Here is a 21,940-nt window from a genome sequence, read left to right as displayed (position 1 = left end):
TCTGAATAAGAAATTGGAACAAACTATTTTTTTTTTTTTATTAAAAAAAGGTAAAATAAAAATAACGTGCAACCATAAAGGCTTATATAAAACACCAACTTGTACAAACACAAAACAGATATTTCACAAGTAGGTGGAGTGGACTATAATGAGCAAAAATGATGGCCAATAAACGTCACAAAACGCCACGGCGTTTCAAAACTGACGTCATCACGTCCAACTTCCGCCCCACAGCCATTTTGTGAGTGTTCTCTGTTGCTATCGACAGCCCTACAACAAACCGACGAAAACGCAATTCTGAACCCAACTAACACGATTGTACACACATTTATTTTTACAAATTTACTCACACAATTGTCAAAAAGAATCGGCCGCATCGCGTGGTTGCGCCAATAGCTCGTCAATCATGTCTGAGGAGCAGACTTTGGGCGAAGACCCGATGATGATGATGACGATGGAGGAAGACGATGAAGGAGCTTTTGGCGAAGAGCAGGGGGTCGCTAGGGCAGATGACGGAGGCCAGGGAGAGACAGAGGGGTCTAAGATAGACGCAAGTAAAAATGAGGAAGATGAAGGGTGAGTTGTCACAGTGTTCATATGTAGACTGCAACAGATAATGTTAAACATGTTATTTGCTTGTACGAGTCAGTTGTGTTTTTATTTAGTTTATTAGTTTTTTCCTATTTGTCAACTCTATGGTCTTTTTAATTGTAAGTAGTGACGTGTTTCATTCAAACAAACGAGGGACACAGGTGGTATGCTGCTAGTTAGGCCAATTGACTTAAAGGGCGATCCGTGTTAATTCTGTAGGCTAAACATAAGGCTTTATTTATTCATTTTTATTATTGACCTGTGAATATTGACCAAGTTGTAAATATTTTGCCAAGCGCATTTGCCATTCAAATTCCGCCTAACAAATCTCGTGAACGTCTTCTAAACAGATACGTATATTTTTCCAGTATGTGATGTGCTGGTTCACCAGGTCACATTGTAAATAACAAAGGCATATAGTATGTAAAAGCGTAGTTGACAATTTGTCCAACATCAAACAAAAATATTGTAAACTGTGGTGTTCAATGACAGCATTTGAAACGGTTGTCTTGCTTTACAAATGCAGTTTGTACTTTTTGTCATTCAAACTTTGACAGATTAATGATTCTGATATTTCATGTTGTTTTTCAATTAATATTAAATATCATTACAGTGGAATGTGTAATTCCAAAAAATAGTGACATGCTGTTTAAAATAAATTTTGACTGAATATAGCATGTAACACTAAAGAAAATGTTAACTTTAACAATGCATTTTAAATCTTTTGTTCAATAAGGTTACATTGTAAATAACAAAGGCATATAGTATGTAAAAGGGTAGTTGACAATTTGTCCTACGTCAAACACAAATATCGTAGACTGTGGTGTCTGCCATACTCTAAAGCCATATTTTAAACGACTAGATTGCAAATGTAGATATTAATATCATCATTCATACCATATCCAAAAATAAGGTTAAAAACTAGGATTTGATTTTCTAGGATAAGATGCATTTCATAAAAAATGTGTCTGTTTTGAGTCCATATAATATTTAAGAGCTCAGCTTATAGGTCATGTTCTTCCTGATCCTATTTTTCAAACTTTAGTTAGTCTGTAATGTTGTTTTGTTAGAGCATACATAATAGCTTCAAAATGATAACGCTCAAAGTTCACTGCCAGACGATATTTTTTCTTAACAGAATTCCCCTTTTAAAGCCTACAGCGAACACCCGGTTTGGACTACAGCCCTCTACTTCCCGATTGAATGACGTCAATAAAACTTTTTGACTAAACTCCGCCCATAGGAATACGTCAGACGCCAGCTTTGGCTCAAAAGGCTCTGCTAAGCTAAGCTGCTGTCGAATCACAACACACTAAACAAACTACACAATCAGAACTCGACACGTATTTCTGAAGAGGGACTTCATAGAACAAGGAAGACATCAGCTCGTTTTAGGACAGTGAAAACAGTGGTATACAGATAAGTAAATTGTGTGAAAATACCGCATTTTTTACACGTGAAACATGAGCACATGTTATATTGCGCACTGTAGATGTAAAAAAAAGAGCTGATTTTTTTTAAAGCCAAAGTGCGTCCACATGAAAGCTGCAGGTGTTTTTAAAATTTTTGCCATTTTTTTACTCCCCCTAACTTCTGAGACATTAGCTGAATGGCCGTATATGACAGACAACTGGACAGTGACAACTACAGCAGCAGCAGAGGAGGTCGTTTAATGCACACAGATGGATTATTAAAGGTTTTTAAAATATCGATAGTACAGGTCGAAATATCGACACACTATTGTAGGAAAAAAGTAACACGATAGTTAGCTGTATTTGAGTGGCAAAACATTCAACAAAATGGCTGGCTGTTCTAGCAGTTGCCTCGACAATGTCAGTATTTCAGTATAAATGTCGGCAAAAATTTAATGTACTTAGACTTGACAGTGAACCTAGCAACTTGTCAACCCACCTGTGGTCAGTGGACGTTGGCATGGACGATCCATTTACTTCTCCTTTCGGTGTTTCTTGGCAGTCTGTAAAACGATAACTGAATTCTTGTTAATCTGTTGGTACAGTCTATCGCGCAACAACTGTTTCCCATTAAGGGGTTGTGCACACCAAAACTTTTAAACGTGGCTGAAAACGCCTGGAGGATGCCGAATGCCAGCTGTTTTTCAGCTGAGTGACAGTTTTCTTTAGCTGAGCACTTTGGTAGCTGATACTTGAGCTGTAAACCGGTTGGTTGTTGTGATACTTGTCCAACCCCTTTTCCATTGTGATCAGACGGGTGTGTGAGAAGAACTGACATTGACAACCAGAGTTTTTCACTTAAAGTTGAATCTCCTTCAACTCTCGGCACTCAGTGCGGAAAAACCACAGAGCGCCGGCCTTTAATGCGGAAAAAACGCCGCTCTTCCATTGGAAACAATTGAAAACATGCGCCGGTCGCGGGCGTAAAAGCGTTGGTGTGCAAGCCCTATATAGTCCTATAACTAAGTACGTAACTCCAATTTTTTTGTACAGATTACAAAAACGCAAGGCATAAATACATTATAAAAACTTTCCTCCGGTAAGTCTTTTTTTAAGCACATTGACCGGAACCAACAGCAGGAGGATTCATTTCTAACTTTTTTTAAGAGTGTTTTTAAGAATAAAGTTTTGGAGAGCATCCAGGAACGCGTCCTTCTAGCTCAGCTGCATCACGTGACCCCCCCAAGATTTATTTCTAACTAAATAACATTTGTAAGTTACACAACTTTGGGGTTCATATGGGATTTTACATCTAACAATACTTGCACAATAAACTATCACGTAAATAGCTTTTAATCAAGTCAGTCACATGTTATTAAGTTAATGTTCATGTCTTGACAAAACATAACGGAGAAAATACATGGGACATACGCTCATGTTTTATACAAACTGGATATATATATTTAGTTGTTGTCATAAAATATTGTATTGTTGCACAATTTTTTTTTTAAGTAAACATGCTTACAACATTAGAAATTAGCGATTAACCAACAGGCTAATATCCAAAACGGATATTATTTACACCACGCGCTATACTTATCTCAAATTAGGTCATATGTCCCTTCTAATTTAAACAATCCATGATTTCTGAGGTTCTTTGGCCTGTGGAAATTTGTCAAATGATGTATTTTCAGTGTTTTATTGGCTAAATGACCAGCATCCCGGTACAAAACAATAGGTTTAAAGCGCACGCTCTGGACGTTTATTCCTCACAGCCTCGTTTTGGAATCAACATGGCGGCAGGGTGAATAAGGCGTATAGCAACATGACCCAACTTTAAACAATCCATTCAGTTCTCGGTGGATGAATTCAAGTCCAGCCCCGCCTTTCCTCCTTTCAGAAGCCTTTCACTCATATATACATCACCACGGGGAAAATAAGTCAGTTTTATGGCCACTTTAAAAACTAGATCAAACTGACTCAAAACTCCACACATTAAAGCACACGCCCATCCTCATATCATGTCTTTTTACTTTCAGGAAAATGTTTGTTGGAGGGTTGAGTTGGGACACAACTAAGAAAGACTTGAAAGATTATTTCTCCAAGTTTGGGGAAGTGGTCGACTGCACCTTAAAATTGGATCCTTTGACAGGCCGATCCAGAGGATTTGGCTTTGTTCTGTTTAAAGAGGCAGAAAGTGTGGAAAAGGTATCTGTGCAGACTGGATCCTTAAATGATTGTACACCGTATTGCTATAACAAGAGATTATTGTAATTTGCTGGTACATTGGTCAGTGGGTGTATAGTGTGCCTGCTGTGTTTTTATGCTTTTATTTTTCCAAGTAATTTGTTCCCAACTAAAGTTTAATTTCAGTTATTGCTTATATTAATCTATTTTACCCAACCGTGATTCATTTGTTTCTTGATAAAGGTGATCACGCTAAAGGAACACAAACTCAATGGAAAAGTGATAGACCCTAAGAAGGCAAAAGCCATGAAGTCCAAAGAGCCTGTGAAGAAGATCTTTGTAGGAGGACTTTCCCCAGATACTCCAGAGGAGAAGATCAGAGAGTACTTTGATGCTTTTGGAGAGGTATAGAGAAAGAGCATGTTTTTTTGCTTTTTAAATGAAAAGATTTAATGTAGCCTTTAGTTGGCAACTAATAGTAAACCCATAGAAATTAAGATATCATGATTAATAACAATTTATTATCTTTATTAATTAACATTACCATTCTGTAGTGGACCAAAATAAGAGGTACATTGGCCAGTCTTAACAGTGTTTGAGATTTGGCTCGCCTTGATTAAATTTTTTGTTCTGCCGAATGGAAAAAACATCCATGTCTAAATGAATGGGACACAGAAAGTACAATATAAGCGCATTAGTTAGACTATATGGCAGATCGTGTTGGCCAAAACACAAAAAGAACTGCATTTTTAAAAAAGATATTGCTGGCAAACACAGACATTCAGGCGGAATTAAATTTCTCAGAGGACCTCTGAGTTTGGCGAAAAACAGTAGGTCATTTTTGCAGAGGTCTTGAGAGAAAAACAGACATGGCCGATTTGAAAGGGATTAAAAACAAAGAGGACATCTGAGAAGCATGTTTTTTTTCAGAGTTCCACCTGTAAAATCCATCTTGTCCAAATAGGGCTGTTGACGAATCTCATATACCCCGCCATACATATTAAATTTTTGTATATTTGAGTGTTTCATGTATGTATTTCCCCTAGGTGGAATCCATTGAGCTGCCAATGGAGAATAAGACAAATAAACGGCGAGGTTTCTGTTTCATAACGTTCAAAGAGGAGGAAACAGTAAAGAAAGTTATGGAGAAGAAGTACCATAACATCGGTTTAAGCAAGTGTGCATACCATTAAGCATGATCCTGCTGTTTAACATAATACATGATAGCAGCATCTCATTTTGAAGATCGCGTCCTCTGAAGGTCACACTTGTCTGCCGCCATCACGGTCATCAAAGTTTATTTTTTAAGGTCTTATTTTAGGAAAGCAATCGTTACATTTCAAAATAAGAATAAAACTACAGTGACTATGTCTTATGAGGATTAAAGGTTCATTTGATTATATTTTCCCTAAAATAAGAGAACATCAACAAATATGGCCGACAAATGTGACCTCCAAAGGATGCAGCCTTCAAAATTAGACTCAGTTAATGTGTTTAATATTAAAGCCTGAAATTCTGTGCAGGATTGTGGTTGTTGCACACAGTTTTAATAATTTCCTAGTTCTTATCATAATGTTGTAGTTATTCGCTACAACATAAAAATTGAAATTGATAAATGTATGTGCAAACAAAGTAGTTAAGTAAACACTTCTGTTACTGTTTTTTTTCCATACATTAAGCATGTTTAGTTTCGATTTGTGCTAATGTTGCAAAACATTTTACATTTTGTAAAGTTAATCCACATGCATCAGTATAACAAAAAACTGCATTATCTCCTAAAAAAGAAATGTTATAAATGTTCTTGTTATAACAGCGTGGCAACTTATATTAATGAATATTTTTACCCAATACTATAAGGAATATATATATATATATATATATATATATATATATATATATATATATATATATATTTTTTTTTTTTTTTTTTTTTTGGGGGGGGGGGATAATTAATATAATAGTAGTGTTAAACTGGATTTGGTCTGTAATTTTTGTGTTACTGATGATGTGAAATCTGTACATCTGTGTCTGCAGTGTGAGATCAAGGTGGCCATGTCAAAAGAGCAGTACCAGCAACAACAGCAATGGGGTGGAAGAGGAGGTTACACATTTAGATCTAGAGGGAGAGGCGGTAGGCGTGAGGCTTATACCTTCTTTTAGCAGATGCTATATTGAAATGTAGCCCTATGGGGTGGTTTCCCGGACAGGGTTTAGGTTAATCCAGGACTATGCCTTTTTAATATGAGGTCATTTAAGAAGTTTTTACAAACATTCCTTACAAAAAACACTACAGGTGTGCATCTTAAGACAAAACAATGTCAATGAAATATGTTAAAATTACAAAGGACAAGGTGTTTTTAAATTAAAGCAGCTCAACATGCATTTTACTCTGGGGCTAGTATAAGCCCTGTCCGGGAAACCGCCCCTATATGTTACCCAAGTAAACTGTAAAATGAAATACAACTCGATAAGTAAAATCATGTTGGTTTCCACTGTGGGACAGACAAAATGTATCAATCCAATTTATTCCATTTAAATTCAAATTGTTTGTCATGTTTGCTGCTTGAATTCAATCTCTGTTACAGGTCCAAATCAGAATTGGAACCAAGGATATGGAAATTACTGGAATCAAGGTTATGGAAATTACGGAAATTATGGCTACAACAATCAAGGCTATGGTGGATACGGGGGCTATGATTACTCGGGTTACAACAACTACTACGGCTATGGTGACTACAGCAGTATGTAATACTGTTTGTGAACGCAGATGAAAAACTAAGGATATATTGTATCATGGATTGTTGGTACTCTTCCTGGACTATGACAATTGTGCACTAAATTATCTGCGCAGAATGCACATGCTTGTATTATATATGCCTATGCAAGGAACTCTAGCTTATTGCTTTAATTGCTTATGTCTTACAGGGAAGGCTTGCTTGCACAAAGCTATATTGTACATATGTATTATAATAACTATGGTGCTAAATAGAAAGGGATGTCTTAGCTTGAACACATTTGTCAAAGTGCCTTGAATCCATTGGACAATAAACGAAGATGTAAATCTGTAGGCCATGCAAAAAATTACCACTGGCCAGTGGGCGTTTTTAGTAAAAAATAAATCATTTTCAAACATTCATTCATTCACTGCACAAATTTTTGTCTCACCATATTTTCAGAGTACAGTATTTTGCAAAATGTTTGAGTACTATTAACGTAAGTATCTTGCAAGTATCACGTCAAATTATATTTTTAAAAAATTGGCATATTATTTTATTCTGAGGGTGCATATTCTTTAATGGTACATGGCTTTTTAAAAAAATATCACTCAGAGATATTCTCGATATGGCATATGGCTACGAATTTAACCGTAGGCATTTGCATTGTTTGTGTTTTTTGCTCCTACCTTTAGATCAGCAGAGCAGTTACGGCAAATCCCCAAGGCGAGGTGGCCACCAAAACAGTTACAAGCCATATTAACTTAAAAGTTCACCAGAAACATAAAGGTATGTCGTAGTGCCGCTTAATGTGAGCCATTATTTTTTTGTTATAAACAGTTTATAAAGTACCATTTGATCTTTTGTAATCAACATTGCTTAATTTTTTTTCTTTAAAGTTTCACAGCACCCTGAAGTGCTTTACAGTAGTGGTAACATAGAGACTTTGGTCTTTTGGCAGTAATGTAACAGCTGGCTTTCGGCTGTTTCTTGCCATTATGTAACTGTAAAATTTAACAGGTACAGTACTGCTTAATGGGTACCAGAAAAAAATGGATTTACAAGGAAAGAAAACAGAAGAATGTTGTCTCCTCTAACTCTGACATATACCTTGTTTGTACCTGCCAGCGGGGACTTCTTGCAGGCCATGAGCTGACTTCCCGATTCTCAGGCCCGCTCAATGCGGACAGGGTACGAGAGGCGTACGCTCTCGAATGCTCCCATTTGGTATGGTCTTCCAACATCCTGTATACGAATTGTAAAAAACAACTACAGCAACAAAAACATAAAAAGGGATACGTCAAGCTTTAATCTTCAATTTTTTTAATGTTCCTTGTAAAACATATCGGGATTGTTTTTTTTTGTGTAATATTATAATATAATGTAATGCCATTTTTTACAGGCGCCATCAAGTAATGGTAAAATATGTCGAGAGCCGGAAAAATAAAATTAACTGTTCACTTTTTGAAGGACGTACGGCTTTCTCTGGACTTTCTCCAGTGTTAATATGCACTTCTAATCTTACCTGTAATTGCTTGCTTTTCCTTATTTGTAGCTCGTGTAGCTGTAATATCCTGTAGTCCATGAGCTAAAAGCTCCGGTTTGTACTTGGATGCCGCTGCGCTGGAGAAGTGCTTTTTTTACATTTGTATTGTGTGATTTTCTGCTGACAGCGGTGGAAAAAGCATCACCTGTAAACAATGTTAATTTCATCTAACAAATCCTCTTTTTTAACCTTTTGAAATCTTGCAAGGGACATATTGTCTGTGGGAACTTTGCTTGTAATGCTTTCCTTTTCTGTTCGATTGAAGATTTTGCATTCAGTGTTATGAACTCAATTTTTACAATTATTCTGCTGGTTGCACAAAGTTGTTTAGCTAATGGACTTTAATTAATTGCATATTACTGTATTTTCTATTATTCTATTTTTTTGTCTTCATATTGAAATAATTAAGAATTGGGATTCCATTACATTTTATATAGTTTTGTCTTTGTCAAGCATTATTAATATTTTGTTTTTTGTTTTTCAGAGTGTAAGATGCATTAAAGGTCAAGATTGAAAGGAGAGTGAGCAAGACATCGAGACATGTTGGTCAACACGTTACTACATTTATTATTGCATGTGTCATAAGCATTAGGTCACCAATTATTTCACCAGTTTTGCAATTATGAGAAATTACATTGAAGTGTTGGATTATGAAACTTATCTTAAGTTTTGTTGTTGTGTTTATTTTTTGCCCTTTGTTAATCTAGAGATTGTGGTAGCTTATCTCATCCTAATTGAGTACAATGATTAATAGAAACCACAAATCATTTAGAGTTTTTTTGTATACAGATCTTTTAATTTATTGCATACAGAGAGAGTGTACAGAGTGTAGGCCATTTAATATTCATTTCATATTGCAGTATTTTGCTACAGAGTTATGTAAACCATTGAATGAGACAATAGATAATATAGTGTACAAGGTTGAAGCCAGTCAAATTTTTCAGATATTAAAGGACTAGTTTAACCCAAACTAAGTTTTTTTCATCATTTATTCACCCTCCTGTCTTTCCATATCTGTATGATTTTCAACAGAAAATTTACATTTTCTATGAATATCAGTCCATATAATTAAAGTGGATGTGGACCACAGCTGTCAAACTTAAAAAAGCTCATGAATGTATTAGTCTGAAATTTCAGTTATTTAATAACAATAACCTAAAAGTGACAAATGAGATGAGAAGAGGATAACCACAGTCCACATAAACATAAGCATGCTTTATTCTGCCATACAGCCTTTTATAACAATACATGACCCTTTCTTGTAATCTAATCCTGAGATTAGAAGCATTCAAGTTTAATAAATCTCACTGATTTTACTTTTTAAATATGACAAACTTTGTCATGAAGCAATGTTCTTCACATTATATAGGATTATTTTATGTAGAAAACAGTACATTTTCAGTTTTTTACAGGTAGGGTCACATATAATTACAGGCCAATCAAGAATTTCTGTATAAAAACTTGCTTGAAAAAAACCCTCAACTGTTTGTCAAGTATAAAATTAGTGTAATAAGTACTTTAAAGTTTGAAAATCCATTTCAGAAGTCACATAAGGCATCATCATAAAAGAGATTACAACATTAAAAACTACTGAAGATTCAAAGGTCCACTGATTTTTGTCATTTCGATGTTTTCCCCTGTATACTATTACCATTTTTATTGTTTATGAGATATTAAATAGTTTACCAATTAAGTCTTGCCATGTTAACTTTGTTACAGTGGTTAATTTAAAAGATTGCTCTAGTAAATCATTTATTTAGTATTTACAAAGTTTTTTTGTGGTTCCAGTCACATTAAAAATATTTTTATGATTAGGAAAATTGTCTTATGAGACAAAGCAGAAAAATCATATGTACACTAAATCTATTGACAGATATCCCTTAAAATTAAAAAAATTACTTTCACAGTGAAAATGTCATCAAATTATAATTTACAACGAGTTATATATTGTTATGAGGGGATCACACCCGTTGCCAACAGAATGATTAACACAATGACAGCAAGCACTACCACACCAATTATAATCATCATCTTAGTGTTTTTCCACCACATCTTTCTGGCAACACGTGTGGATGTCCTTTGAAATGAGTCGGCCTAAACAAAGGCAGATGATTATAGAAATAAAATATGGTTAATGTCTTATAGAGTTTTGTTAAGCATATTTTGCCCTTAGCATGATCAGCTGCCACCATGTTAACCACCTTAATGTTCTTTTAAAATTTCACGAAAGTTCAGAATTATAAACAGATTTTGTATGTATGTATAGATAGCAGATCTTGAAGACTTACCGTTGCTTGAAGATCATCTGTTTTGCCGATGAGGTCATCTAATTTCTCTCCTCGCTCCAGAACTTTGTTAATGTTGTCTTTCAGAATCACTTTAACATCATTAACTTGATCCTGAACTTGAGTGAGTTTTGTAGGTGCCGGTTCTGTGCTGTAGTCAGCCTACATAAGATTTCAAGCAGAAGGACTTTTTTAGACAACCATACTCTAACTACACACACACGCCAGCACATGCACACATTTTCCGAATACTTAAAAAATGGCAAGTAGAAAATGCCCCATGGCTATTTTTCTGTTATCTGATACTGGAATATATGCGCACGACAGGATAGTGTGACACTGCTTTATTGACATTTTAATTTGCCACCTCTTCCTTCAAGTGGCAGCCATGGACTTCCTGACAGAGTCATATGCTGCTGAGTCCAAAGATCTAGATAAAGCTATACAGCTTAGTCTGCATGTATTGCTATTAAACATTGAAATGAACAATGTAATTGTATCTTTAAAACAAAATGAGTTTGTAACCTTTATCTTTAAACACTTAACAGGTAAACATCTTGACAGGTTGGTCGAACCTTTGAACAAATATCTATTTAAATAAACATTTCACTAACAAACAACCGAGACTTTCATGTGTACTTACCATACTTGTGTTGTTAAGTAACTTCCCCGGGATCTCAAATTTAACTCTTGGTGCTCAGTTGCTTAACTTTACCCTGATATTGTTCGCATTGCTTGAATGTAAGGTTTAAAGAGGAAACTTCTCATTCCTGTTAGCTGCGATACAGGCACGAAGGAACAGGATGAAATGTTATAGAGCTCATTTGCAAACAGAGCTTCCCCTCCCAGTCAGATTGCACATTAACCACATCCTAAGAGTACAATACTTCCTATTGGCTCTTTGTGGGGTTTTCACATTGGCCCAGCCCACCATCTGCTTTGCAAAGACTTGACGTAAGACCTTTGCTTATGTAGACTACAATGGGCAAGGAACAATGGTTTTTTCTGAGTTTTTAACAAAGGTAGTTGATACAAGAGTGACATTCACTGCATGTTTTTATTCCCAATGTGTCAAACTACTGGGCTGGGCTGTTTTATGTATATTTCACATCAAACGTTTGTTTATAAAGCAATCTGAGAACATGCATTTCCAGAAATTGATTATAAATGTATAATTGCTGATCTGCCGAAATTTAAGATTCCATACAACGGCTTAGAGGCGGTCCCTTTCATATAAAAATATCTGAATTGTGCATATACACTGAGCCAAATAATGGCTTTATTGAATGTGACAAGGCCTACTTGAGCAGTTTTTCCAGACAGGGTTTAGATTAATCTAGTACTAGGCCATAGTTGTATAAGGAAATATTGTTTTTACAAGCAAATCTTACAAAAAAAAGGTGTGCATCTTGAGACAAAACAACAGCATGGATGTATGTTAATTGTGCCAATGCAAGGTGTTTTTTTTTTATTAAGGCAGCTCAAACATGCATTTTAGTTTGTAGATAAACCGTCTCTGGGAAATCGCCCCTAAAGGTTTTAGACTAATATACGTCCTATACCTATTAATTTTTTATTATACACAATTTCTTTGCAGGACTCTATTGGGCACATTTTCTGAGTGTTCTGGCATGCAACAAGTATTAGGAAGGTAATACTTGAGAGATACTGCAAACAAGTTCTCAATTAATAAAGAAAGTTAGACAAAAAATATACAATTTAATCATTTTAGTTTAGGTTTTAAGTTACATTTTTAGTCAAGGCTGACTTAGTGTATGGCCTGTCTTGCAGTGGGTTTTTCTGTATTGTAAACCACACTTTAACTTTTTTTTAGATCTTTCAATGGGACAAGGCTCCCATCTAGCGGACGCTTTAAAAACTGTAGGTCATGACGCGCAAAAATCTATGTAAATCATTTCCGGTGCCACGAAGGCACTTTTTGTAGGCAGAAAATTTTGCTTGCTCGTGTATCTATTTTAGTTTAGTTTCACCCCTCAAGGGGGCGCTTGGAGGCCCAACTTACCCACTAAACTGTATATTTAAAAACAAGTTTCTCCCAAGAAATATATTATTTAAAATCGTTTTTTTTAATTCTGTGGTTTATTCCTGATAAAAAAGATATACACTGTTTCAAACTAATCTTTAGTGAGTAACGTGACGAGATTAAAAGGCAAATTATTAAAGTAAGAAGCAGTGGTTTAAAGTAAATGTACAACATCTCGGGGGTACTGTTATGCACAACGTGGAGATTTTATAAAACAAACTTAAAGCAATAATTAATACCTGTTACGCCAATCGAAATAACGGGTTGCAAATACCCACGTTTCATTTGACCACTTGTTTAGTCCATGATGTATTTCCGGTAATTTGGTCCAATGGCACTTTCAAATACGCTTTTATAAGTGTCTGTTGTTCAGTAGTCCGTATGTAGCCTAATACATTAACCGATTTAATAACGTTTTTCTTATCTCTAAAGTCAGGACTGTGTCTGCGATCTGAAGAGTGGGTATTTGGACCATAGACATAGACTCAGCATTGACCGCTGAATTCAAGATTCTTAAGTAACTAAACGCTTTTATACTCGTAAATTGAAAATAACTGAAACTGGTGGTAAACGTAACCGTTATTGCGTTGTTTATAACAGCAACGGATCAAATAAGTAGCGCTATATTGGACCAAAGCGCTTAATGGGCGCTCTATGTATTTATTGTGTTTATGCTTTGGACACGCCCAACCTCCTTTTGTGCCATAGCGGCCACTTTAAAATACCGCAACAATATAACGCGAGTTTCGAGCTAGATTAAAATATCAGATGACTTTTTCCATTTAAATCACTTTTTATTCCATAGTGATAATTGTTTTAAAGATCTCTATTTGTCTGTCAATGGCTAAAGCAAAGACTGTATGGTTCTAAGGCCACGCCCATTGAAGTTCTTCACACTTTAGACTTATGAACCCTAGAGGCGGAATTTGTTGATTTTGAAGTAGTTTTTGTTGGCTTCGCGTTCACGATGAATGCTTCTGGTTATAATAAATCGGGAAAAACTTTTCTTTTCACATCTGAGTCTGTTGGAGAAGGACATACAGGTGAGTCAGTATTAAACATTGCTTTTATGCATTACCAACTGTTACTATAAGTAGACAGATTATTGACACATATCATAACATTTCATTGTTATGTTGTTTTAATGTAAATAGCGTGTGATAATAACAACGTAGTTGTTAATGCAAATGCATGCTTTACAATGGTCATTTTTTATTATACGTGTCTGTACATGCCCCAATAATCATGTGATTTTAGTTCAGCGAGGTTAATGCTTGCAACCATGGACAGAATGGTGATATTTAGAATGGTTACCAGAACCTCATCCTTTTATAATTTTATAATGCTATTTTCTTATTAAGTAATGCTTTATGCCTTTGTTTTGAATTTACCTGTGGGTTAAAATGATATGTGGCACCTGTGCAAATCAAATTTCCTAAACAAACCTGAACTGATAATTTAATGATGTCCGTTTTAACAACAGATAAAATGTGTGATCAGATAAGTGATGCTGTCCTGGATGCTTATCTGGCACAAGATCCTGACTCCAAAGTGGCATGTGGTATGATATCATTTGTGCTATTAAAAAGGCTTAAAAGCAGTTGTGTTTATTTACAAGTGCTTGAATAAAAAACGTGTGAGTTTAATAACAGTGTTTGGTTTGGCATCCTTTCAATACATTCCCATTTATATGAACAATTTCTAAAACAGAATGTGTGGCGAAGACTGGCATGATCCTTTTGTGTGGTGAAGTGACATCAAAGGCTGTTGTTAATCTTGAGAAAGTGGTTAGAGACACTATCAAGAGTATTGGATATGATGACTCGTCTAAAGGTAAAATCTGTGTACATGTCAGAACATACGTTCAACTTTATTAACCCATATATCCAAATAGTCTTTTCCAGATGTTGGTAGATATCTGTACTTTTGGCACGTCTTAGCTGTACTATGTTTACCTAGATTAGTGCAATAAGGTCATAAATGGAACAGAAAACATAATAAAGCATGTTTATTTCCTGAAATCCATTAAGGTTTTGACTACAAGACTTGCAATGTGCTTGTGGCACTGCAGCCACAGTGTGTTGAAATTAGTGAGTGTGTGTTTGAAGGCAGAGATATGGAAGACATTGGTGCTGGTGATCAGGTCAGAATAGTCTGCTTTACATTTTATTTCTTGTTACAAAAATCCAGCTTTCTCTATACAGATGTTCCATTTTATCACTTAAAATGTGCAAAAATTAGATGTTGTATGTAATTTCTCAACAGGGATTAATGTTTGGCTATGCCACTGATGAAACAGAAGAGTGTATGCCTCTCACCATCATGCTAGCTCACAAACTGAATGCCAAAATGAAGGAGCTTTCAAAGACTGGAGTTTGTCCTTGGATTCTTCCCGATTCAAAGACACAGGTGAAAGTGCATTCAATATAAATATCTCTGTTAACAGGGCTGGAAACACATCAGATACTGATGTTTTTAATTATTAACAAGTGCACTGCAATTGCATAGGTAACAGTGGAATATCGTGACAACATGGGTGCTATGGAGCCTCTCCGCATTCATACCCTGGTTATCTCCGTTCAGCACACACCTGACATCACGCTGGCTGAAATCCGTCAAAATCTGATGGAGAAAGTAGTGAAGGCGGTCATCCCGGACAAATACTTGGATGACAAGACAGTTTATCACCTCTTGCCTAGTGGAAAGTTCCTTTGTGGTGGTCCACAAGTAAGGACGATTTTTTTCAGATGAGTTGATGAATATTGATATTAATATCAGATTATTTTGTTATTAGCTTTTTTTTAGTCAGCGCATATATTTTTCAGAGTGATGCTGGTCTCACAGGAAGAAAGATTATTGTGGACACCTATGGTGGCTGGGGAGGACATGGTGGTGGTGCATTCTCTGGTAAAGATTACTCCAAAGTGGATCGCTCTGGTGCTTATGCTGCCCGCTGGGTGGCCAAATCACTTGTCAAAGCCAAACTGTGTCGGAGAGTTTTGGTTCAGGTAAGACAGATTATTTATTAAAGTTAGTATTTATGAGACAAATAAACTATTTGAATTCGAAAGACTAAATGAAATTATTCACGGCTTTGTTTTATGCTTTTGTTTTTATGCTTTGTTTTATGCTTTTGTTCTTATGTTTATATTTATAGTGTTAAAATTTATTTATTTTCTTATAGGTCTCATATGCTATTGGTATTAGTCACCCTTTATCAGTCTCGATTTTTCATTATGGAACGTCGACAAGAGATGAGGACGAGCTTTTAGAGATTGTTAAGAATAATTTTGACCTGAGGCCCGGGGTCATCGTCAGGTAAGTGACATTTTTCATAACGTTTTAATTGAAAACATTTAATTGAAAGCAGCCAAAAAGTTAGATGTTTAATAAGAGATTTTTAACGAATATAGTTCTTGACTGGATTTAATACAATGACAGCACAATACGATTCACTTTAAAGGGATAGTTTACCCAAAAATAAACATTCTGTCATCATTTGCTCGCCCTCATGTTGTCCTGGGCCTGTGTGAGTTTCCGTCTTTTGTTGAGCACAAAGAAGATATTCTGAATGACTTCCATAGTTATTTAATGACTTCCATAGAAGGAGAAACAAATACGGTACTATGGAAGTCAATGTGTACCATCAACTGTGTGCTTACCATCACTTATCAATATATTCTTGGTGTTCTACAGAATAAAGAAACTTGTACCGGTTTAAAAACATGAGGGCGGGTAAATGATGAAAACATTTCGGGTGAACAATTCCTCTAATTCTTTATAAAATCTAGAGTAAGTAAGTATTTGTAGCTTAAATTGTGTAAAAATAATATCCTCCCTAAAATAAAACAAATCTGTAAAATGTATTACATTCAATTACATCTTACAGGGAGCTTGATTTGAAGAAACCAATCTACCAGAAAACAGCCTGCTACGGACACTTTGGACGAGAGGAATTTCCTTGGGAAAAGCCCAAAAAACTGATCTTCTGATATATTTAACATAACAAAGAATTAGAACATCAGAACAATTTAAGAATATTAATACTATTAAATAAATAATTTTTTTTAATACGGTAATTTTCAAGAGTACCCTACTGTTTTTTAAATACAAGAGGAAAAATATATATATATATATATATGTGAACTGAATATATATATGTTATATGAATGATTAGAAATTGAAATATTTGACTGTTTTTTAGTGAAAGAAATGATATATTTTATAACTGCATTAAATAATAACTGTGACAATGAATTAAGGCCATTTGATTTGCAGCACCTGACTGCTACCTTTTTAATTCCTATAAAGGCATTAAGGGTACATAGTCACTCATGTTTTTTTCCATTTCAGCCTAGTTTTGTTAAATATATAATCACAGTGTAACATGTTGTGTAGTAATCTGAGGTTGTATATTTACCTTATTTTTCACATGACAGTATATATTAGATATACTAGTGGTAACACTTTACAATAAGGTTGCTTAATATTAGATTTGTTAATATGCATTTGATAATATAAACTAACATTACTTCTACATCATTTATTAATCTTAGTTATGTTACTTTCAGCACTTACTAAAACTTTTTTTAATAAAGTGTTACCTTTAGCAATAACTGTTAACGGTTACACCAATTAATAGTTGGTGCACAATTAACTAACATTAACAATATCATTGGCATTAACAAATAATAATATCTGCTGGAGAACTACATTGCTCATTGTTAGTTCATGTTAGATAAATATACAAATACAACCTTATTTTAAAGGGTTTCCGGTATTTGCTATTCAGTATGTAACCATGTTTAGAAACATCCAAAATATTTGCAATAAATGTATTTTGTAGCACACCAAGTAGACATGCAGAGCATTTTTGTAGTTTCTGAAATAAAAGCTCTGTGGTCTCCGGTCCAGCTGGTGGTGCTGTGTACAGCTGTATGATAATAAACATTTGACGAATAAGACGCGCAGGATGGGGACACGCATGAAGGTGATTATATACTGGATTTGTTCGTTTCTGCAGGTTTATTTAGTTAACAGCTACTTTTTATTTGCAGACAAACTTCCTTAAGATGAGGTTGACATGAATTAAGAATGAAAACAAATAGACATTTCAGTATACAACAATTGTTATTTATCTTCGACTTTTTGTATTTGTCATAGGTGCTCCGGGTGTTCAAAGATTTGCACAAAACACGAAAAGATGTATTTAAAGATGATAGCAGAGCACTGACAGGTATCGGTTAATATTTAAGTGACCTTTTATCATCCACTTTGTGCAAGAAATGATGCCCCTACTGAAAAGTTAAGCTAAAACCAGCTTAAGCAGGGTGGCTGGTTTTATAGGGGGTATGGACACCTTTTAGCTGGACAGGCTGGAAGACCAGCTGACCCTCCAGCTTGATCAGGCTGGAATCTTGGCCAGTTTGGCAAAGCTGGGCTTATGGAAGTAGCTGGTCTTGCAGCCTGATAAAGCTGATGGGTCAGCTGGTCTCCCTAAAGCTAGTTTTAACTGGTCTTTTCAGTAGGGACATTATACAGAGAGGCGACACTAAAGAATCTCTATGTAAATATAACTCTTTTTCAGTTCATTTTACAGTTTATGTTTGCCTAATGTGTGCTGTTTATGTTCATTCTTTATCCACATTCAAATGTTTGTAAAAACGGTTTAACTTCTTAGTTATTGTCTAATACAAGTTTTTTGTTGACTGTAAAGCTGCTAGGTTACAAATCAATGAAGGTTTCAAAAGAAACAAAAATGAAACAGCAGATGAAAATATTAAAGAGGTAAGTCGCATGACCATGTAAGCCTAAACTCATCATAAATAGCAACATCTTCCCATCTTCAGAGATGTATGTCGGATCACGAGATTTACTTTTCCATTAGATGCTTAAAATGGCCCGAGCAGTTGAGACAATCCTTCGTGAAAATGTAATACAAGCAGAGCATGTGGAGGAAAATAAAGTCTGTAAGTATTTTTTATGTAACTACAAATTTTAAAAGCCTGTTTATTGATTTTGTCTTTTAATTGTTGCTTATATTTTTGATTTATAGTGTTACGGCCAAGGGAGAGTCTCCTGCTAGAAAATGTACCTTACTGTGATACACCCAGAAAAAAGACAACCTGAATAATTGTCTGTCAGTGACACTCATCATTTTGTACAGTTCACATCTCTCTTTCTCAACCATTTTTTTCCCAGTCCACTTGCTTGATGTATAAACACTTTTACCGAAGAGAACAACTTGATGTAAATGTATTAAATTAAGGACCCTTCATCTACTGTACACTGTAAATAGTATTCACTTGTCATATGACTCTTATTATATTTGCCTTTGGCGAGACAAAACAGGAAGCAATGCAGAAAGTAGTTGCCTCAATAGAGGGTATGCATGTGACGTCAACTTTGGCGAAAGTGCCTGCGGTTACGCCCACTGAGTGGCAAAAGACAGCACGGCAGCATTTGAGAGTACAGTGTGAAATCAGCGGAAACACGGGAAAACGTGTCTAAATGGGAAAAAGCTGTTGTGCGATAGACTGTAACAGATTAACAAGAATTCAGAGCTATCGTTTTATAGACTGCCAAAAAACAAAGAAAGGAGAAGTAAATTGATCGTTCATGCCAACGTCCACAGACCACAGGTGGGTTGACAAGTTGCTAAGGTCAATATCAAGCACAGGTTTTACTTTCTACTTAAACTTATTTTTTCAAGTATTTTTATTTTAACAGTGTTTTTCTTTGGAAAACATACATTCCAAAGCATATTATCATAATTTTCATAAATACTTACAAATATAAGTTTTTGTTTTACATTTAATATTTAAAGGGACACAAGGCAGCATTTTTATGTTAATAAATCATCTTCTTAAGTCGGTATATGGTTAAATGACTCATTACATGACGAATGAAGACCCTCTCGCCCGCCCCTACCGTGTGTAGGAAGAATACCCCACTTGCAACTTCGCTGTATCTGACCCGGTGTCCTTCAGTCTGGTAAAGTCTCAGATATATAAAGCATTTACTCCCAGACACTAGGGGGAGCTAGTAGAGAAATAATACTCAGACTTGCCTGGTGTGCCTTTAAGTACATTTACATACTTTTACTCAAGTACACAATTTTAATGTAATTAGGTATTAAATACATTTTAATATGCTATATTAAAGAATACACAGTATGATTCTATGCCAAGTACATTTTTTCCTAATACAAAAATCCCCCTAATAAAGTTGGAAAATGTAACTAAGTATTGTCCACCTCTGCTATCAAGTTCAACTAAATTCAATTTAAGCTGATAATAAGTCAGTTTTACAGTTCAACCAGGCATTTTGTTGAACGTTTGCCACTCAACAGGGCGAGTTCAAGTGTGGTCACGTGGAAAAGTGATGTCAATGCATACCCTCTAGAGAAAGTATATTTTTATATCACGTTACAATGAGTAGAAACTCCAGTGAGGTTGGGTGTAAAAACTTTATTTCGTGAAATACATGACTTGCTACAAACTGCTCCTTCATGAATAAAGACAGCAAAAATAAAATGTATGGATCTTTACATAATGTGTTTCTATTTGTAAATATAAATTGTTTAACTGTTTAGGTTACTTGACGTAATTTAAAAACATGGTTATTAAAGGGATAATTAACCCCAAAATAAAATTTCCTCATTTACTCACCATCATGTTACAAACCCCATAAAAATTGTTGTTCTGATGAACACAAAGACATTTTGATAAATGTTTGTAACCATACAGTTTGTGGACCCCATTAACTTCCATAGTAGAAAAAAATACTATGGAAGTTAATGGGGTCCACGTACGGTTTGGTTACAAACAATTCTCAAAATATCTTCCTTTGTGTTCCTTAGAACACAGAAATGTATATAGGTTTGTAACAACATGAGGGTGTGTAAAGGACAGAATTTTCATTTTTGGCTGAATATCCCTTTAAAGATTGTGTTAATGTAAATGTATTATTTTTATGGCTGTATGTTTGATATTTTCCAGTTTATTTTTTGGTTGCAGACATACAGAAATATAATTTAAGTATTTGTTTCAGCCCCAACCACTAGAGGACAACTTAAAAAAACCTTCCACGTGTCTTCCCCAAGCAGCAAACCATAATCGACCGGCGAAGTTATGTTATTTAAGACACAAACAGATTTTATTGAAATGCATTTAGTTTATTGTAACAAACAATTAAATATATGACTTGAATTAATAAATATATTTAATAATCCAAACTATGATATTTAGAAATCCAACAAACTGGGATGATCCCTCGTCCACACGTGCATCCCAAACTCGTGTCTTCGGCTGAAAATAAAGAAAATGCATACAACCATTACTACAACAACACTTTTTACGTATTTACGTAAAATAAAATTGGTGAACATATAGATTGACCCTCATATAAGAGAAAATAATCCTGCCCCTCTCAGGGTCAGATGGGTAGTGTGTTTAATCACAGGGTCAGTCATAGACAGCATTAATATTCAAATATAACAAACCTACATTTAACGAGCATAATTCGTTTAAATTTATCACAGGACAACCAACTTTTTAATAAACCCCATCCGTAAATCCTTTTTCCGATATGAATGTTATTTTTCTGTCTGTAACATACCTCGTGTAAGCGTGCTACTCTCCACATGCCATGGACGCCAATGTTCTTCTTCTTTTATTGGCGGGAACACAAACGTAGGATGCATTATCGCCACCTACTGTGTGTAGGATGTAAACCAGAGTTTGTCTTAATAATTTTTGCAATTTGCTGATTCCCTTTATATATACCATAGACACAAATAAGACATTTTAACAAACCAGGCATTTAGCATTAGACAAATGCCTAAATGTAAATGCATTTTCATTATTGTTTTTCTTTTTTCCTTTCTATATGAGATGTACTCTTATTAGTGAAGGTTTAGTGGTTATACCAGTTGTTATAATTGTACAGCTAATGTGTTTAAATCCTCGTATTTAACTAGTTTCAGGGAAACATAAAAACACATACCTAAAGTTACAACTTTTAATGTGAAATATCTGTATTCCGGAAGTGCGCGTCTTTGATAAGGGTCAGCTGACCGCTGTGTTTCTGCGGCTGCGCGTTGACGGTCAGCTGACAAATGTTTGCAGCTTCAGTTTGCACGGCAGTGAAATCAAACACCT

The 21,940-nt window shown here is 35.2% G+C and overlaps 4 protein-coding genes and 1 long non-coding RNA gene across 13 annotated transcripts; 3 read left to right on the top strand and 2 right to left on the bottom strand.

Annotated features, from left to right (window-relative positions):
• Positions 1–207: 207 nt before the first annotated feature.
• On the top strand, positions 208–9,420 carry hnrnpd (heterogeneous nuclear ribonucleoprotein D). Of its 8 annotated transcripts, XR_012372495.1 has the most exons (9): positions 208–576; positions 4,043–4,211; positions 4,434–4,595; positions 5,237–5,372; positions 6,229–6,321; positions 6,776–6,931; positions 7,600–7,693; positions 8,033–8,131; positions 8,935–9,420. XR_012372495.1 is itself a non-coding variant. In XM_073873995.1 (8 exons), the coding sequence occupies exons 1-7, from the start codon at positions 407–409 to the stop codon at positions 7,665–7,667; spliced, it is 942 nt and encodes a 313-aa protein (XP_073730096.1). In that variant the 5' UTR covers positions 208–406; the 3' UTR covers positions 7,668–7,693; positions 8,935–9,420. The 8 variants fall into 8 exon arrangements, 6 of the variants coding, with proteins under 6 accessions (XP_073730096.1, XP_073730095.1, XP_073730093.1 ...); XR_012372494.1 differs by having other exon boundaries at positions 7,600–8,131; XM_073873995.1 differs by lacking the exon at positions 8,033–8,131 and having other exon boundaries at positions 6,776–6,919.
• LOC129447450 (vesicle-associated membrane protein 8) lies at positions 9,225–11,600 on the bottom strand. The gene is made up of 3 exons (XM_055209206.2): positions 11,379–11,600; positions 10,739–10,897; positions 9,225–10,544 (listed from the first exon to the last, which is right to left on the bottom strand). Exons 1-3 carry the CDS (start codon positions 11,379–11,381, stop codon positions 10,401–10,403), a joined length of 306 nt encoding a protein of 101 aa, XP_055065181.1. The 5' UTR covers positions 11,382–11,600; the 3' UTR covers positions 9,225–10,400.
• Positions 11,601–13,057: 1,457 nt separating this feature from the next.
• mat2al (methionine adenosyltransferase II, alpha-like) lies at positions 13,058–16,848 on the top strand. Of its 2 annotated transcripts, none has more exons than XM_055209185.2 (9): positions 13,058–13,822; positions 14,263–14,340; positions 14,490–14,612; positions 14,810–14,922; positions 15,045–15,188; positions 15,288–15,506; positions 15,605–15,787; positions 15,964–16,101; positions 16,673–16,848. In XM_055209185.2, the coding sequence occupies exons 1-8, from the start codon at positions 13,747–13,749 to the stop codon at positions 16,099–16,101; spliced, it is 1,074 nt and encodes a 357-aa protein (XP_055065160.1). In that variant the 5' UTR covers positions 13,058–13,746; the 3' UTR covers positions 16,673–16,848. The 2 variants fall into 2 exon arrangements, with proteins under 2 accessions (XP_055065160.1, XP_055065158.1); XM_055209183.2 differs by having other exon boundaries at positions 13,061–13,822; positions 15,964–16,097; positions 16,669–16,848.
• A 70-nt stretch (positions 16,849–16,918) lies between these two features.
• lyrm7 (LYR motif containing 7) lies at positions 16,919–19,065 on the top strand. Its single transcript, XM_055209205.2, has 5 exons — positions 16,919–17,769; positions 17,943–18,015; positions 18,496–18,566; positions 18,667–18,748; positions 18,835–19,065. Exons 1-5 carry the CDS (start codon positions 17,752–17,754, stop codon positions 18,906–18,908), a joined length of 318 nt encoding a protein of 105 aa, XP_055065180.1. The 5' UTR covers positions 16,919–17,751; the 3' UTR covers positions 18,909–19,065.
• Positions 19,066–20,934: 1,869 nt separating this feature from the next.
• Positions 20,935–21,923, bottom strand: LOC129447452 (uncharacterized). The gene is made up of 3 exons (XR_008645479.2): positions 21,786–21,923; positions 21,399–21,495; positions 20,935–21,088 (listed from the first exon to the last, which is right to left on the bottom strand). It is a non-coding gene; the product is annotated as an uncharacterized lncRNA (long non-coding RNA).
• Between the last annotated feature and the right edge of the window lie 17 nt (positions 21,924–21,940).

This window comes from Misgurnus anguillicaudatus, chromosome 12 (genome assembly GCF_027580225.2).
Source record: "Misgurnus anguillicaudatus chromosome 12, ASM2758022v2, whole genome shotgun sequence".
Taxonomy (NCBI): domain Eukaryota; kingdom Metazoa; phylum Chordata; class Actinopteri; order Cypriniformes; family Cobitidae; genus Misgurnus; species Misgurnus anguillicaudatus.
This window is presented reverse-complemented; position numbering and strand designations above follow the sequence as displayed.